At 48.2% G+C, this 19,073-nt stretch overlaps 1 protein-coding gene across 2 annotated transcripts in view; it reads right to left on the bottom strand.

Annotated features, from left to right (window-relative positions):
- LOC148345437 (uncharacterized) overlaps positions 1–18,832 on the bottom strand; it is a 73,066-nt gene extending 54,234 nt beyond the window's left edge. For both annotated transcript variants that reach the window (XM_088325897.1, XM_088325898.1), the window contains exon 1: positions 18,677–18,832. In XM_088325897.1, the coding sequence (XP_088182023.1) occupies positions 18,677–18,800 (124 nt within the window). In that variant the 5' untranslated portion in view covers positions 18,801–18,832. The remainder of the gene's footprint in view (positions 1–18,676) is intronic.
- Positions 18,833–19,073: the final 241 nt, after the last annotated feature.

Here is a 19,073-nt window from a genome sequence, read left to right as displayed (position 1 = left end):
TGAGCCGTTGGAAATTAACGGCCACCGATTTAATGAGTGCCCTCCGGTGAAGTTTTTGCGGCAATGCAGCTACCATTGGAAGTACATCCCGCCGCTTGAAATGAACGCCCGCCGATTTAATGAGTGCCCTCCGGTGGCGTTTTTGCGGCAATGCAGCTACCATTGGAAGTACATCCCGCCGTTCGAAATGAACAACCGCCGATTTAATGAGTGCCCTCCGGTGGCATTAAGCGGCAATGCAGCTACCAACTGAAATACCTCCAGCCGTTCGAAATGAACGGCAGCCAATTGAATGAGAGCCCCCTGGTGGCATTTTTGTGGCAATGCAGCTACCATTGGAAATACATTGAGCCGTTGGAAATGAACGCCCACCGATTTAATGAGTGCTCTCTGGTGGCGTTTTTGCGCTAATGCAGCTACCATTTGAAATACATTCAGCCGTTCGAAATGAACGGCTGCCGATTTAATGATTAATCTCCGGTGGTGTTTTTGCGGCAATGCAGCTACCATTGGAAATACATCCAGCCGCTCGAAATGAATAGCCGCTGACCTAAAGAGTGCCCTCCGGTGGCGTTGTTGGGGCAATGCTGCTACCATTGGAAATATATCTAACCTTTGGAAATGAAAGGCGGCCGATTTAATCAGTGCCCTCCGGTGGCATTTTTGCGGCAATGCAGCTACCATTGGAAATACATTGAGCCGTTGGAAATGAACGGCCGCCAATTTAATAGATGCCCTCGGTGGCGTTTTTGCGGCAATGCAGCTAACATCGGAAATACATTCAGCTTTTGGAAATGAATGCCCACCGATTTAATGAGAACCCTCCGGTGGCGTTTTTGAGGCAATGCAGCTACCATTGGAAACACATCCAGCCATTGAAAAAGAACTGCCGCCGATTTAATGAGAGCCCCCGGTGGCGTTTTTGCAGCAATGCAGCTACCATTGGAAATACATCCAGCCGTTTGAAATGAACGGCTGCCGATTTAATAGTGCCTCCGGTGGTGTTTTTGTTGCAATGCAGCTACCATTGGATATATATCGAGCCTTTGGAAATGAAAGGCGGCCGATTTAATAAGTGCCCTCCGGTGGCGTTTTTGTGGCAATGCAGCTACCATTGGAAATACATTGAGCCGTTGGAAATGAACGGCCGCCGATTTAATGAGTGCCCCCCGGTGGCCTTGTTGCGGCAATGCAGCTATCATTGGAAACACATTGAGCCGTTGGAAATCAATGACAGCCAATTAAATAAATGCCCTCCGGTGGCATTTTGCGGCAATGCAGCTACCAACTGATATACCTCCAGCCGTTCGAAATGAACGGCAGCCAATTGAATGAGTGCGCCCCGGTGAAGTTTTTGTGGCAATGCAGCTACCGTTGGAAATACATTGAACCGTTGGAAATGAACGCCCACTGATTTAATGAGTGCTCTCGGTGGCATTTTTGCAGCAATGCAGCTACCATTGGAAATACATCTAGCCGTTTGAAACCGAACAGCCGCCTATTTAATGAGTGCCCTCCGATGGCGTTTTTGAGGCAATGCAGCTACCATTGAAAATACATTGACCCGTAGGAAATGAACGTCTGCCGACTTATGAGCTCCCTCAGGTGGCGTTTTTGCGGCAATGTAGCTACCATCTGAAATACATCCAGCCATTCGAAATGAACGTCTGCCGATTTAATGAGTTCCCTCAGTTGGCGTTTTTGGGGCAATGCAGCTACCATTGGAAATACATTGAGCCGTTGGAAATGAACGGCTGCCGATTTAATGACTGCCCTCCATTGGCGTTTTTGCGGCAATGCAGCTACCATTGGAAATACATCCAGCCGTTTGAAATGAACGGCTGCCGATTTAATAGTGCCTCCGGTGGTGTTTTTGTTGCAATGCAGCTACCATTGGAAGTACATCCCGCCGCTTGAAATGAACGCCCGCCGATTTAATGAGTGCCCTCCCGTGGCGTTTTTGCGGCAATGCAGCTATACCAGCTCAGTAGCCTAGATGGTAAGGCGCCCGCTTTGAGACTGGGAGGTCGGTGGTTCGCGCCCCGGCCGAGTCATTCCTAAGACTTAAAAAGTGGTCGGCGGCGCCCTCTGTTGGCTGCGGCTGCATCGGCTCGCTACAACGGGTCAGGTGCAATCGACATTTCGTTCTGTGTACATTGTTACACAGAATGACAATACAAGGAAATTATTATTATTATTATTATTGTTGGAAGTACATCCCGCCGTTCGAAATGAACAACCGCCGATTTAATGAGTGCCCTCCGGTGGCATTAAGCGGCAATGCAGCTACCAACTGAAATACCTCCAGCCGTTTAAATGAACGGCAGCCAATTGAATGAGAGCCCCCTGGTGGCATTTTTGTGGCAATGCAGCTACCATTGGAAACACATTGAGCCGTTCGAAAAGAAAGGCGACCGATTTAATGAGTGCCCTCAGGTGGCGTCTTTGCGGCAATGCAGCTACCATGGAAATACATCCAGCCATTCGAAATGAACGGCCACCAATTTAATGAGTGCCCTCAGTTTGCGTTTTTGCGGCAATGCAGCTACCCTTGGAAATACATTGAGCCGTTGGAAATCAACGGCCACCGATTTAATGAGTGCCCTCCGGTGGCGTTTTTGCGGCAATGCAGCTACCATTGGAAGTACATCCCGCCGCTTGAAATGAACGCCCGCCGATTTAATGAGTGCCCTCCGGTGGCGTTTTTGCGGCAATGCAGCTACCATTGGAAGTACATCCCGCCGTTCGAAATGAACAACCGCCGATTTAATGAGTGCCCTCCGGTGGCATTATGCGGCAATGCAGCTACCAACTGAAATACCTCCAGCCGTTCGGAATGAACGGCAGCCAATTGAATGAGTGCCCCCTGGTGGCATTTTTGTGGCAATGCAGTTACCATTGGAAATACATTGAGCCGTTGGAAATGAACGCCCACCGATTTAATGACTGCTCTCTGGTGGCGTTTTTGCGGCAATGCAGCTACCATTGGAAATACATCCAGCCATTGGAAATGAACAACCTCCAATTTAATGAGTGCCCTCCGGTGGCATTTTGCGGCAATGCAGCTACCAACTGAAATACATCCAGCCGTTCGAAATGAACGGCAGCCAATTGAATGAGTGCCCCCCGGTGGCGTTTTTGTGGCAATGCAGCTACCATTGGAAATACATTGAGTCGTTGGAAATGACCGGCCGCCGATTTAATGAGTTCCCTCCGGTGGCGTTTTTGCGGCAATGCAGATACCATTGGAAATACATTGAATTGTTGGAAATGAACGCCTGCCTATTTAATGAGTGCCCTCAGTGGCGTTTTTGCGGCAATTCAGCCACCATTGGAAATACATCCAGCCATTCAAAATAAACGGCCGCCGATTTAATGAGTGTCCCCCGGTGGCGTCTTTGCGGCAATGCAGCTACCATCGGAAATACATCCAGCCATTCGAAATGAACGGCCGCCAATTTAATGAGTGCCCTCAGTTTGCGTTTTTGCAGCAATGCAGCTACCATTGGAAATACATTGAGCCGTTGGAAATTACCGGCCACCGATTTAATGAGTGCCCTCCGGTGAAGTTTTTGCGGCAATGCAGCTACCATTGGAAGTACATCCCGCTGCTTGAAATGAACGCCCGCCGATTTAATGAGTGCCCTCCGGTGGCGTTTTTGCGGCAATGCAGCTACCATTGGAAGTACATCCCGCCGTTCGAAATGAACAACCGCCGATTTAATGAGTGCCCTCCGGTGGCATTAAGCGGCAATGCAGCTACCAACTGAAATACCTCCAGCCGTTTAAATGAACGGCAGCCAATTGAATGAGAGCCCCCTGGTGGCATTTTTGTGGCAATGCAGCTACCATTGGAAACACATTGAGCCGTTCGAAAAGAAAGGCGACCGATTTAATGAGTGCCCTCAGGTGGCGTCTTTGCGGCAATGCAGCTACCATGGAAATACATCCAGCCATTCGAAATGAACGGCCACCAATTTAATGAGTGCCCTCAGTTTGCGTTTTTGCGGCAATGCAGCTACCCTTGGAAATACATTGAGCCGTCGGAAATCAACGGCCACCGATTTAATGAGTGCCCTCCGGTGGCGTTTTTGCGGCAATGCAGCTACCATTGGAAGTACATCCCGCCGCTTGAAATGAACGCCCGCCGATTTAATGAGTGCCCTCCGGTGGCGTTTTTGCGGCAATGCAGCTACGATTGGAAGTACATCCAGCCGTTCGAAATGAACAACCGCCGATTTAATGAGTGCCCTCCGGTGGCATTATGCGGCAATGCAGCTACCAACTGAAATACCTCCAGCCGTTCGGAATGAACGGCAGCCAATTGAATGAGTGCCCCCTGGTGGCATTTTTGTGGCAATGCAGTTACCATTCAAATACATTGAGCCGTTGGAAATGAACGCCCACCGATTTAATGACTGCTCTCTGGTGGCGTTTTTGCGGCAATGCAGCTACCATTGGAAATACATCCAGCCATTGGAAATGAACAACCTCCAATTTAATGAGTGCCCTCCGGTGGCATTTTGCGGCAATGCAGCTACCAACTGAAATACATCCAGCCGTTCGAAATGAACGGCAGCCAATTGAATGAGTGCCCCCCGGTGGCGTTTTTGTGGCAATGCAGCTACCATTGGAAATACATTGAGTCGTTGGAAATGACCGGCCGCCGATTTAATGAGTTCCCTCCGGTGGCGTTTTTGCGGCAATGCAGATACCATTGGAAATACATTGAATTGTTGGAAATGAACGCCTGCCTATTTAATGAGTGCCCTCAGTGGCGTTTTTGCGGCAATTCAGCCACCATTGGAAATACATCCAGCCATTCAAAATAAACGGCCGCCGATTTAATGAGTGTCCCCCGGTGGCGTCTTTGCGGCAATGCAGCTACCATTGGAAATACATCCAGCCATTCGAAATGAACGGCCGCCAATTTAATGAGTGCCCTCAGTTTGCGTTTTTTGCAGCAATGCAGCTACCATTGGAAATACATTGAGCCGTTGGAAATTACCGGCCACCGATTTAATGAGTGCCCTCCGGTGACGTTTTTGCGGCAATGCAGCTACCATTGGAAGTACATCCCGCCGCTTGAAATGAACGCCCGCCGATTTAATGAGTGCCCTCCGGTGGCGTTTTTGCGGCAATGCAGCTACCATTGGAAGTACATCCCGCCGTTCGAAATGAACAACCGCCGATTTAATGAGTGCCCTCCGGTGGCATTAAGCGGCAATGCAGCTACCAACTGAAATACCTCCAGCCGTTTAAATGAACGGCAGCCAATTGAAAGAGAGCCCCCTGGTGGCATTTTTGTGGCAATGCAGCTACCATTGGAAACACATTGAGCCGTTCGAAAAGAAAGGCGACCGATTTAATGAGTGCCCTCCGGTGAAGTTTTTGCGGCAATGCAGCTACCATTGGAAATACATCCCGCCGCTTGAAATGAACGCCCGCCGATTTAATGAGTGCCCTCCGGTGGCGTTTTTGCGGCAATGCAGCTAGCACTGGAAGTACATCACGCCGTTCGAAATGAACAACCGCCGATTTAATGAGTGCCCTCCGGTGGCATTAAGCGGCAATGCAGCTACCAACTGAAATACCTCGAGCCGTTCGAAATGAACGGCAGCCAATTGAATGAGAGCCCCCTGGTGGCATTTTTGTGGCAAAGCAGCTACCATTGGAAATACATTGAGCCGTTGGAAATGAACGCCCACCGATTTAATGAGTGCTCTCTGGTGGCGTTTTTGCGCTAATGCAGCTACCATTGGAAATACATCCAGCCGCTCGAAATGAATATAGCCGCTGACCTAAAGAGTGCCCTCCGGTGGCGTTGTTGGGGCAATGCTGCTACCATTGGAAATACATTGAGCCGTTGGAAATGAACGGCCGAGAATTTAATAGATGCCCTCGGTGGCGTTTTTGCGGCAATGCAGCTAACATTGGAAATACATTGAGCCGTTGGAAATGAACGGCCGCCAATTTAATAGATGCCCTCGGTGGCGTTTTTGCGGCAATGCAGCTAACATTGGAAATACATTCAGCTTTTGGAAATGAATGCCCACCGATTTAATGAGAACCCTCCGGTGGCGTTTTTGCAGCAATGCAGCTACCATTGGAAACACATCCAGCCATTCAAAATGAACTGCCGCCGATTTAATGAGTGCCCCCGGTGGCGTTTTTGCGGCAATGCAGCTACCATTGGAAATACATCCAGCCGTTTGAAATGAACGGCTGCCGATTTAATAGTGCCTCCGGTGGTGTTTTTGTTGCAATGCAGCTACCATTGGAAATATATCGAGCCTTTGGAAATGAAAGGCGGCCGATTTAATGAGTGCCCTCCGGTGGCGTTTTTGCGGCAATGCAGCTACCATTGGAAATACATTGCGCCGTTGGAAATGAACGGCCGCCGATTTAATGAGTGCCCCCCGGTGGCCTTGTTGCGGCAATGCAGCTATCATTGGAAACACATTGAGCCGTTGGAAATCAATGACAGCCAATTAAATAAATGCCCTCCGTTGCGTTTTTGCGGCAATTCAGCTACCATTGGAAATACATCCAGCCGTCGTAAATGAACAACCGTCGATTTAATGAGTACCCTCAGGTGGCGTTTTTGCGGCAATGCAGCTACCATTGGAAATACATCCAGCCGTTGGAAATGAACAACCGCCGATTTAATGAGTGCCCTCAGGTGGCGTTTTTGCGGCAATGCAGCTACCATTGGAAGTACATCCCGCCGTTCGAAATGAACAACCGCCGATTTAATGAGTGCCCTCCGGTGGCATTTTGCGGCAATGCAGCTACCAACTGATATACCTCCAGCCGTTCGAAATGAACGGCAGCCAATTGAATGAGTGCCCCCAGTGAAGTTTTTGTGGCAATGCAGCTACCATTGGAAATACATTGAACCGTTGGAAATGAACGCCCACTCATTTAATGAGTGCTCTCCGGTGGCATTTTTGCAGCAATGCAGCTACCATTGGAAATACATCCAGCCGTTTGAAATCGAACAGCCGCCTATTTAATGAGTGCCCTCCGATGACGTTTTTGCGGCAATGCAGCTGCCATTGAAAATACATTGAGCCGTAGGAAATGAACGTCTGCCGACTTATGAGCTCCCTCAGGTAGCGTTTTTGCGGCAATGTAGCTACCATCTGAAATACATCCAGCCATTCGAAATGAACGTCTACCGATTTAATGGGTCCCCTTAGTTGGCGTTTTTGGGGCAATGCAGCTACCATTGGAAATACATTGAGCCGTTGGAAATGAACGCCCACCGATTTAATGAGTGCTCTCTGGTGGCGTTTTTGCGGCAATGCAGCTACCATTGGAAGTAAATCCCGCCGTTCGAAATGAACAACCGCCGATTTAATGAGTGCCCTCCGGTGGCATTAAGCGGCAATGCAGCTACCAACTGAAATACCTCCAGCCGTTCGAAATGAACGGCAGCCAATTGAATGAGAGCCCCCTGGTGGCATTTTTGTGGCAATGCAGCTACCATTGGAAATACATTGAGCCGTTGGAAATGAACGCCCACCGATTTAATGAGTGCTCTCTGGTGGCGTTTTTGCGCTAATGCAGCTACTATTGGAAATACATTCAGCCGTTCGAAAGGAACGGCTGCCGATTTAATGATTAATCTCCGGTGGTGTTTTTGCGGCAATGCAGCTACCATTGGAAATACATCCAGCCGCTCGAAATGAATAGCCGCTGACCTAAAGAGTGCCCTCCGGTGGCGTTGTTGGGGCAATGCTGCTACCATTGGAAATATATCCAACCTTTGGAAATGAAAGGCGGCCGATTTAATCAGTGCCCTCCGGTGGCATTTTTGCGGCAATGCAGCTACCATTGGAAATACATTGAGCCGTTGGAAATGAACGGCCGCCAATTTAATAGATGCCCTCGTTGGCGTTTTTGCGGCAATGCAGCTAACATTGGAAATACATTCAGCTTTTGGAAATGAATGCCCACCGATTTAATGAGAACCCTCCGGTGGTGTTTTTGAGGCAATGCAGCTACCATTGGAAACACATCCAGCCATTCAAAATGAACTGCCGCCGATTTAATGAGTGCCCCCAGTGGCGTTTTTGCGGCAATGCAGCTACCATTGGAAATACATCCAGCCGTTTAAAATGAACGACTGCCGATTTAATAGTGCCTCCGGTGGTGTTTTTGTTGCAATGCAGCTACCATTGAAAATATATCGAGCCTTTGGAAATGAAAGGCGGCCGATTTAATGAGTGCCCTCCGGTGGCGTTTTTGCGGCAATGCAGCTACCATTGGAAATACATTGAGCCGTTGGAAATGAACGGCCGCCGATTTAATGAGTGCCCCCCGGTGGCCTTGTTGCGGCAATGCAGCTATCATTGGAAACACATTGAGCCGTTGGAAATCAATGACAGCCAATTAAATAAATGCCCTCCGTTGCGTTTTTGCTGCAATGCAGCTACCATTGGAAATACATCCAGCCTTTCGAAATGAACGGCCGCCAATTTAATGAGTGCCCTCCGGTTGCGTTTTTGCGGCAATTCAGCTACCATTGGAAATACATCCAGCCGTCGGAAATGAACAACCGTCGATTTAATGAGTACCCTCAGGTGGCGTTTTTGCGGCAATGCAGCTACCATTGGAAATACATCCAGCCGTTGGAAATGAACAACCGCCAATTTAATGAGTGCCCTCAGGTGGCGTTTTTGCGGCAATGCAGCTACCATTGGAAGTACATCCTGCCGTTCAAAATGAACAACCGCCGATTTAAGAGTGCCCTCCGGTGGCATTTTGCGGCAATGCAGCTAACAACTGATATACCTCCAGCCGTTCGAAATGAACGGCAGCCAATTGAATGAGTGCCCCCCGGTGAAGTTTTTGTGGCAATGCAGCTACCATTGGAAATACATTGAACCGTTGGAAATGAACGCCCACTGATTTAATGAGTGCTCTCCGGTGGCATTTTTGCAGCAATGCAGCTACCATTGGAAATACATCCAGCCGTTTGAAACCGAACAGCCGCCTATTTAATGAGTGCCCTCCGATGGCGTTTTTGCGGCGATGCAGCTACCATTGAAAATACATTGAGCCGTAGGAAATGAACGTCTGCCGACTTATTAGCTCCCTCAGGTGGCGTTTTTGCGGCAATGTAGCTACCATCTGAAATACATCCAGCCATTCAAAATGACCGGCCGCCGATTTAATGAGTTCCCTCCGGTGGCGTTTTTGCGGCAATGCAGATAGCATTGGAAATACATTGAATTGTTGGAAATGAACGCCTGCCTATTTAATGAGTGCCCCTGGTGGCGTTTTTGCGGCAATTCAGCCACCATTGGAAATACATCCAGCCATTCAAAATAAACGGCCGCCGATTTAATGAGTGCCCCCCGGTGGCGTTGTTGCGGCAATGCAGCTACCATTGGAAACACATTGAGCCGTTCGAAAAGAATGGCGACCGATTTAATGAGTGCCCTCCGGTGGCGTTTTTGTGGCAATGCAGCTACCATTGGAAATACATTGAGCCGTTGGAAATGAACGGCCGCCGATTTAATGAGTGCCCCCCGGTGGCCTTGTTGCGGCAATGCAGCTATCATTGGAAACACATTGAGCCATTGGAAATCAATGACAGCCAATTAAATAAATGCCCTCCGTTGCGTTTTTGCGGCAATGCAGCTACCATTGGAAATACATCCAGCCGCTGGAAATGAACAACCGACAATTTAATGAGTGCCCTCAGGTGGCGTTTTTGCGGCAATGCAGCTACCATTGGAAGTACATCCCGCCGTTCGAAATGAACAACCGCCGATTTAATGAGTGCCCTCCGGTGGCATTTTGCGGCAATGAAGCTACCAACTGATATACCTCCAGCCGTTCGAAATGAACGGCAGCCAATTGAATGAGTGCCCCCCGGTGAAGTTTTTGTGGCAATGCAGCTACCATTGGAAATACATTGAACTGTTGGAAATGAACGCCCACTGATTTAATGAGTGCTCTCCGGTGGCATTTTTGCAGCAATGCAGCTACCATTGGAAATACATCCAGCCGTTTGAAACCGAACAGCCGCCTATTTAATGAGTGCCCTCCGATGGCGTTTTTGAGGCAATGCAGCTACCATTGAAAATACATTGAGCCGTAGGAAATGAACGTCTGCCGACTTATGAGCTCCCTCAGGTGGCGTTTTTGCGGCAATGTAGCTACCATCTGAAATACATCCAGCCATTCGAAATGAACGTCTGCCGATTTAATGAGTTCCCTCAGTTGGCGTTTTTGGGGCAATGCAGCTACCATTGGAAATACATTGAGCCGTTGGAAATGAACGGCTGCCGATTTAATGACTGCCCTCCATTGGCGTTTTTGCGGCAATGCAGCTACCATTGGAAATACATCCAGCCGTTTGAAATGAACGGCTGCCGATTTAATAGTGCCTCCGGTGGTGTTTTTGTTGCAATGCAGCTACCATTGGAAGTACATCCCGCCGCTTGAAATGAACGCCCGCCGATTTAATGAGTGCCCTCCCGTGGCGTTTTTGCGGCAATGCAGCTATACCAGCTCAGTAGCCTAGATGGTAAGGCGCCCGCTTTGAGACTGGGAGGTCGGTGGTTCGCGCCCCGACCGAGTCATTCCTAAGACTTAAAAAGTGGTCGGCGGCGCCCTCTGTTGGCTGCGGCTGCATCGGCTCGCTACAACGGGTCAGGTGCAATCGACATTTCGTTCTGTGTACATTGTTACACAGAATGACAATACAAGGAAATTATTATTATTATTATTATTGTTGGAAGTACATCCCGCCGTTCGAAATGAACAACCGCCGATTTAATGAGTGCCCTCCGGTGGCATTATGCGGCAATGCAGCTACCAACTGAAATACCTCCAGCCGTTCGGAATGAACGGCCGCCAATTTAATGAGTGCCCTCCGGTTGCGTTTTTGCGGCAATTCAGCTACCATTGGAAATACATCCAGCCGTCGGAAATGAACAACCGTCGATTTAATGAGTACCCTCAGGTGGCGTTTTTGCGGCAATGCAGCTACCATTGGAAATACATCCAGCCGTTGGAAATGAACAACCGCCAATTTAATGAGTGCCCCCCAGTGGCCTTGTTGCGGCAATGCAGCTATCATTGGAAACACATTGAGCCGTTGGAAATCAATGACAGCCAATTAAATAAATGCCCTCCGTTGCGTTTTTGCTGCAATGCAGCTACCATTGGAAATACATCCAGCCTTTCGAAATGAACGGCCGCCAATTTAATGAGTGCCCTCCGGTTGCGTTTTTGCGGCAATTCAGCTACCATTGGAAATACATCCAGCCGTCGGAAATGAACAACCGTCGATTTAATGAGTACCCTCAGGTGGCGTTTTTGCGGCAATGCAGCTACCATTGGAAATACATCCAGCCGTTGGAAATGAACAACCGCCAATTTAATGAGTGCCCTCAGGTGGCGTTTTTGCGGCAATGCAGCTACCATTGGAAGTACATCCTGCCGTTCGAAATGAACAACCGCCGATTTAAGAGTGCCCTCCGGTGGCATTTTGCGGCAATGAAGCTAACAACTGATATACCTCCAGCCGTTCGAAATGAACGGCAGCCAATTGAATGAGTGCCCCCCGGTGAAGTTTTTGTGGCAATGCAGCTACCATTGGAAATACATTGAACCGTTGGAAATGAACGCCCACTGATTTAATGAGTGCTCTCCGGTGGCATTTTTGCAGCAATGCAGCTACCATTGGAAATACATCCAGCCGTTTGAAACCGAACAGCCGCCTATTTAATGAGTGCCCTCCGATGGCGTTTTTGCGGCGATGCAGCTACCATTGAAAATACATTGAGCCGTAGGAAATGAACGTCTGCCGACTTATTAGCTCCCTCAGGTGGCGTTTTTGCGGCAATGTAGCTACCATCTGAAATACATCCAGCCATTCAAAATGACCGGCCGCCGATTTAATGAGTTCCCTCCGGTGGCGTTTTTGCGGCAATGCAGATACCATTGGAAATACATTGAATTGTTGGAAATGAACGCCTGCCTATTTAATGAGTGCCCCTGGTGGCGTTTTTGCGGCAATTCAGCCACCATTGGAAATACATCCAGCCATTCAAAATAAACGGCCGCCGATTTAATGAGTGCCCCCCGGTGGCGTTGTTGCGGCAATGCAGCTACCATTGGAAACACATTGAGCCGTTCGAAAAGAATGGCGACCGATTTAATGAGTGCCCTCCGGTGGCGTTTTTGTGGCAATGCAGCTACCATTGGAAATACATTGAGCCGTTGGAAATGAACGGCCGCCGATTTAATGAGTGCCCCCCGGTGGCCTTGTTGCGGCAATGCAGCTATCATTGGAAACACATTGAGCCATTGGAAATCAATGACAGCCAATTAAATAAATGCCCTCCGTTGAGTTTTTGCGGCAATGCAGCTACCATTGGAAATACATCCAGCCGCTGGAAATGAACAACCGACAATTTAATGAGTGCCCTCAGGTGGCGTTTTTGCGGCAATGCAGCTACCATTGGAAGTACATCCCGCCGTTCGAAATGAACAACCGCCGATTTAATGAGTGCCCTCCGGTGGCATTTTGCGGCAATGAAGCTACCAACTGATATACCTCCAGCCGTTCGAAATGAACGGCAGCCAATTGAATGAGTGCCCCCCGGTGAAGTTTTTGTGGCAATGCAGCTACCATTGGAAATACATTGAACTGTTGGAAATGAACGCCCACTGATTTAATGAGTGCTCTCCGGTGGCATTTTTGCAGCAATGCAGCTACCATTGGAAATACATCCAGCCGTTTGAAACCGAACAGCCGCCTATTTAATGAGTGCCCTCCGATGGCGTTTTTGAGGCAATGCAGCTACCATTGAAAATACATTGAGCCGTAGGAAATGAACGTCTGCCGACTTATGAGCTCCCTCAGGTGGCGTTTTTGCGGCAATGTAGCTACCATCTGAAATACATCCAGCCATTCGAAATGAACGTCTGCCGATTTAATGAGTTCCCTCAGTTGGCGTTTTTGGGGCAATGCAGCTACCATTGGAAATACATTGAGCCGTTGGAAATGAACGGCTGCCGATTTAATGACTGCCCTCCATTGGCGTTTTTGCGGCAATGCAGCTACCATTGGAAATACATCCAGCCGTTTGAAATGAACGGCTGCCGATTTAATAGTGCCTCCGGTGGTGTTTTTGTTGCAATGCAGCTACCATTGGAAATATATCGAGCCTTTGGAAATGAAGGGCGGCCGATTTAATAAGTGCCCTCCGGTGGCGTTTTTGTGGCAATGCAGCTACCATTGGAAATACATTGAGCCGTTGGAAATGAACGGCCGCCGATTTAATGAGTGCCCCCCGGTGGCCTTGTTGCGGCAATGCAGCTATCATTGGAAACACATTGAGCCGTTGGAAATCAATGACAGCCAATTAAATAAATGCCCTCCGTTGCGTTTTTGCGGCAATGCAGCTACCATTGGAAATACATCCAGCCGCTGGAAATGAACAACCGACAATTTAATGAGTGCCCTCAGGTGGCGTTTTTGCGGCAATGCAGCTACCATTGGAAGTACATACCGCCGTTCGAAATGAACAACCGCCGATTTAATGAGTGCCCTCCGGTGGCATTTTGCGGCAATGAAGCTACCAACTGATATACCTCCAGCCGTTCGAAATGAACGGCAGCCAATTGAATGAGTGCCCCCCGGTGAAGTTTTTGTGGCAATGCAGCTACCATTGGAAATACATTGAACTGTTGGAAATGAACGCCCACTGATTTAATGAGTGCTCTCCGGTGGCATTTTTGCAGCAATGCAGCTACCATTGGAAATACATCCAGCCGTTTGAAACCGAACAGCCGCCTATTTAATGAGTGCCCTCCGATGGCGTTTTTGAGGCAATGCAGCTACCATTGAAAATACATTGAGCCGTAGGAAATGAACATCTGCCGACTTATGAGCTCCCTCAGGTGGCGTTTTTGCGGCAATGTAGCTACCATCTGAAATACATCCAGCCATTCGAAATGAACGTCTGCCGATTTAATGAGTTCCCTCAGTTGGCGTTTTTGGGGCAATGCAGCAACCATTGGAAATACATTGAGCCGTTGGAAATGAACGGCTGCCGATTTAATGACTGCCCTCCATTGGCATTTTTGCGGCAATGCAGCTACCATTGGAAATACATCCTGCCGTTGGAAATGAACAACCGCCGATTTAATGAGTGCCCTTAGGTGGCGTTTTTGCGGCAATGCAGCTACGTTTGGAAACACATTGAGCCGTTCGAAAAGAACGGCGACCGATTTAATGAGTGCCCTCAGGTGGCGTCTTTGCGGCAATGCAGCTACCGTTGGAAATACATTGAGTCGTTGGAAATGACCGGCCGCCGATTTAATGAGTTCCCTCCGGTGGCGTTTTTGCGGCAATGCAGATACCATTGGAAATACATTGAATTGTTGGAAATGAACGCCTGCCTATTTAATGAGTGCCCTCGGTGGTGTCTTTGCGGCAATGCAGCTACCATGGAAATACATCCAGCCATTCGAAATGAACGGCCACCAATTTAATGAGTGCCCTCAATTTGCGTTTTTGCGGCAATGCAGCTACCATTGGAAATACATTGAGCCGTTGGAAATTAACGGCCACCGATTTAATGAGTGCCCTCCGGTGGCGTTTTTCCGGCAATGCAGCTACCATTGGAAGTACATCCCGCCGCTTGAAATGAACGCCCGCCGATTTAATGAGTGCCCTCCCGTGGCGTTTTTGCGGCAATGCAGCTATACTAGCTCAGTAGCCTAGATGGTAAGGCGCCCGCTCTGAGACTGGGAGGTCGGTGGTTCGCGCCCCGGCCGAGTCATTCCTAAGACTTAAAAAGTGGTCGGCGGCGCCCTCTGTTGGCTGCGGCTGCATCGGCTCGCTACAACGGGTCAGGTGCAATCGACATTTCGTTCTGTGTACATTGTTACACAGAATGACAATACAAGGAAATTATTATTATTATTATTATTATTGGAAGTACATCCCGCCGTTCGAAATGAACAACCGCCGATTTAATGAGTGCCCTCCGGTGGCATTATGCGGCAATGCAGCTACCAACTGAAATACCTCCAGCCGTTCGGAATGAACGGCAGCCAATTGAATGAGTGCCCCCTGGTGGCATTTTTGTGGCAATGCAGTTACCATTGGAAATTCATTGAGCCGTTGGAAATGAACGCCCACCGATTTAATGAGTGCTCTCTGGTGGTGTTTTTGCGGCAATGCAGCTACCATTGGAAATACATTCAGCCGTTCGAAATGAACGGCTGCCGATTTAACGAGTGCCCTCCGGTGACGTTTTCGTGGCAATTTAGCCACCATTGGAAATACATCCAGCTATTCAAAATGAACTGCCGCCGATTTAATGAGTGCCCCCGGTGGCGTTGTTGCGGCAATGCAGCTACCATTGGAAATACATCCAGCCGTTCGAAATGAACGGCTGCCGATTTAATAGTGCCTCCGGTGGCGTTTTTGTTGCAATGAGGCTACCATTGAAAATATATCTAACCTTTGGAAATGAAAGGCTGCCGATTTAATGAGTCCCCTCCGGTGGCATTTTTGCGCCAATGCAGCTACCATTGGAAATACATTGAGCCGTTGGAAATGAACGGCCGCCAATTTAATGAATGCCCTCAGTGGCGTTTTTGCGGCAATGCAGTTAACATTGGAAATACATTCAGAATTTGGAAATGAATGCCCACCGATTTAATGATAACCCTCCGGTGGCGTTTTTGCGGCAATGCAGCTACCATTGGAAACACATTGAGCCGTTGGAAATGAACAACCGTCGATTTAATGAGTGCCCTCAGGTGGCGTTTTTGCGTCAATTCAGCCACCATTGGAAATACATCCAGCCATTCAAAATGAACTGCCGCCGATTTAATTAGTGCCCCCGGTGGTGTTTTTGCGGCAATGCAGCTACCATTGGAAATACATCCAGCCGTTGGAAATGAACAACCGCCAATTTAATGAGTGCCCTCAGGTGGCGTTTTTGCGGCAATGCAGCTACCATTGGAAGTACATCCCGCCGTTCGAAATGAACAACCGCCGATTTAATGAGTGCCCTCCGGTGGCGTTTTGTGGCAATACAGCGACCATTGGAAATACATCCATCCGTTGGAAATGAACGGCAGCCGATTTAATGAGTGCCCTCCGGTGGCATTTTTGCAGCAATGCAGCTACCATTGGAAATACATCCAGCCATTCGAAATGAACGGCCGCCGATTTAATGAGTGCCCTTCGGGGGCGTTTTTGCGATAATGCAGCTACCATTGGAAATGCATGCAGCGATTCGAAATGAACGCCCGCCTATTTAATGTGTTCCCTCCGGTGGAGTTTTTGCGGCAATGCTGTGCAACCATTGGAAATACATCCAGCCGTTGGAAATGAACAGCTGCCGTTTTAATGAGTTCCCTCCGGTGGCGTTTTTGTTGCAATGCAGCTACAATTGGAAATACATCAAGCCGTTGGAAACTAACAGCAACCGATTGAATGAGACCCCCCGGTGGCGTTTTTGCAGCAATGCAGCTACCTTTGGAACTACATTGAGCTGTTGGAAATGAACACCCACCAATTTAATGAGTGCCCTCCGGTGACGTTTTTGAGGCAATGCAGCTACCATTGGAAATACATCCAGGCTTTCGAAATGAACGGCCGCCTATTTAATGAGTGCCCTCCGGTGGCGTTTTTTGGCAATACAGCTACCATTGGAAATACATCCAGCGATTCGAAATGAACGGCCGCCTCTATAATGAGGTACCTCCGGTGGCATTTTTGGGGCAATGCAGCTACCATTGGAAATACATCCAATCTTTCGAAATGAACGCCCGCCCATGTAATGTATGCCCTCCGGTGGCGTCTTTGCGGCAATGCAACTACCATTGGAAATAGATCCAGCCGTTCGAAATGAACGGCCGCCGATTTAATGAATGCCCTCCGGTAACGTTTTTGCGGCAATGCAGCTGCCATTGGAAATAGATCCAGCCATTCGAAATGAATGGCCACCGATTTAATGAGATCCCTCCGGTGGCGTTTATGCTGCTATGCAGCTACCATTGGAAATAGATCCAGCCGTTGGAAATGAATGGCCACCAATTTAATGAGTACCCTCCGGTGGTGTTTTTGCGGCAATGCAGCTACAATTGGAAATTCAACCAGCCGTTGGAAATTAACGGCCTCCGATTTAATGACTGCCCTCCGGTGGCGTTTTTGCGGCAATGCAGCTACCATTGGAAATACATCCAGCCGTTGGAAATAAATGCCCGCCAATTTAATGAGTGCCCTCAGGTGGCGTTTTTGCGGCAATGCAGCTACCATTGGAAGTACATCCCGCCGTTCGAAATGAACAACCGCCGATTTAATGAGTGCCCTCCGGTGGCGTTTTTGCGGCAATGCAGCTACCATTGGAATTACATCCAGCCGCTGGAAATGAACAACCGCGGATTTAATGAGTGCCCTTCGGTGGCGTTTTGCGGCAATGCAGCTACCATTCGAAATACATCGAGCCTCTGGAAATCAACGGCGCCCAATTTGATGAGTGCCTTCTGGTGGCGTTTTTGCGGCATGCCAGCTACCATTGGAAATAGATCCAGCCGTTGGAAATGAATGGCTGCCGATTTAATGAGTGCCCTCCGGTGGCGTTTTTGCTGCAATGCAAGCGTTCTCTGATCCTCGATCAATGAATTGATCCCTAATCATATCATCAGCAAACGTGCCAAGTCACAGTTTGTAATTAATTCCCTCAATGCAGCAATGAACTGACCAGTCGTCTCGCCAGGTGTTGTCCCCTTTTCCGACTCCTATGCAAATTCCTCCCCCCCTGATCGTATTCTATATAAAACGCTTATTAGATAGATAGATAGATAGATAGATAGATACTTTGTTCATCCCCGAAGGGAAATTCACATTTAAAACAATAAAGCGAGCTAATTATAATAATTGGGAGATCCTAGTCTATATAACGCGTTTATTTAAACATTAAAGCGTGATCTTATTCTACAAATTGCGTTTTTTAACGCGGATGAAAATGTCACCAACGTCAATGTACGCTTCCGACAAAAGCGATCGTATTCTATATAATACGCTTTAAAAAAATAAAGAGAGCTAATTATAATAATTGGGAGATCCTAACGCGTTTATTTAAACAATAAAGCGCGATCGTATTTTACAAAATGCGTTTGTTAACGCGGATGGAAAAGTCACCAACGTCACTGTACGCTATGATTTCTGCAATCACAACTAATTGTACACAAATAATATTTATTTGATTTACTATAATATCCGTATGTATTGTCTTTTTTATTGTGAATGAAACCCTGGTTGCATTGGATCCCGTGGTGTAAACAAATTGTTGTTGTTTTATTTCATTTAAAATCGGAGGGGGGGAGGAATTTGCATAGGAGTCGGAAAAGGGCACAACACCGGTCTCTGAGCACGCTGACGGAACTTGCTACTCTCAGCCACGACATTCATCTTCGGTACAAAGAAAGTTTTCTGGCGCATCACAGGCGGATTTGTAAGAAGTGCCAGTGTCGGGAAGGGAAAGAAAAATTCTCTGACCTTCTGTGCCTGAACAGTGCAGCAGTAGTTCACGTTTTCGTTTGTCCGGTATGTTGTTTGCAGTCAATGCTAGCAGCTAATTTTCGAACATCTAAATCCACGTGATGTACAACATTGTACGCTCACCTGGGGTTTCAAGCAAAGCAAGTGGTTGTGAGATTCTGATCCAAGTCATCTTCGTCGCCGATATGTTGTTTATGTAGTAGGATTGTAGTAATAGATTCAGGACAGGCACGGACGGTACATTCATAGAGTGTCTACTTAACTTCTTCCTCGGTAGTTCTCAAGCACAAGTACAAGGCTGCACATTAGTATACAGCGACACCGCAGGAAAGGAAGTGTATTACACGACACCACACTTGGGGTCATTCCGAGGTTTAATTCAGGAGTTAGCATGGGGGGGGAGAAATTGGGCAGGCATTTTACCTGCCAAAATCTGACTCCCCTGCTAAAATAGATCCTGTTTGAGATACAGACTTGTGACTTGAAGAGTAACCTTCTGTGGCATAAATAAGTAAGCACA

This window comes from Urocampus carinirostris, unplaced genomic scaffold, assembly GCF_059441175.1.
Source record: "Urocampus carinirostris isolate Australia breed hairy pipefish unplaced genomic scaffold, RoL_Ucar_1.0 HiC_scaffold_44, whole genome shotgun sequence".
In the NCBI taxonomy this organism is placed as follows: domain Eukaryota; kingdom Metazoa; phylum Chordata; class Actinopteri; order Syngnathiformes; family Syngnathidae; genus Urocampus; species Urocampus carinirostris.
Note: the sequence above shows the minus strand (reverse complement) of the source record. Positions and strands in the feature narration are given on the sequence as shown.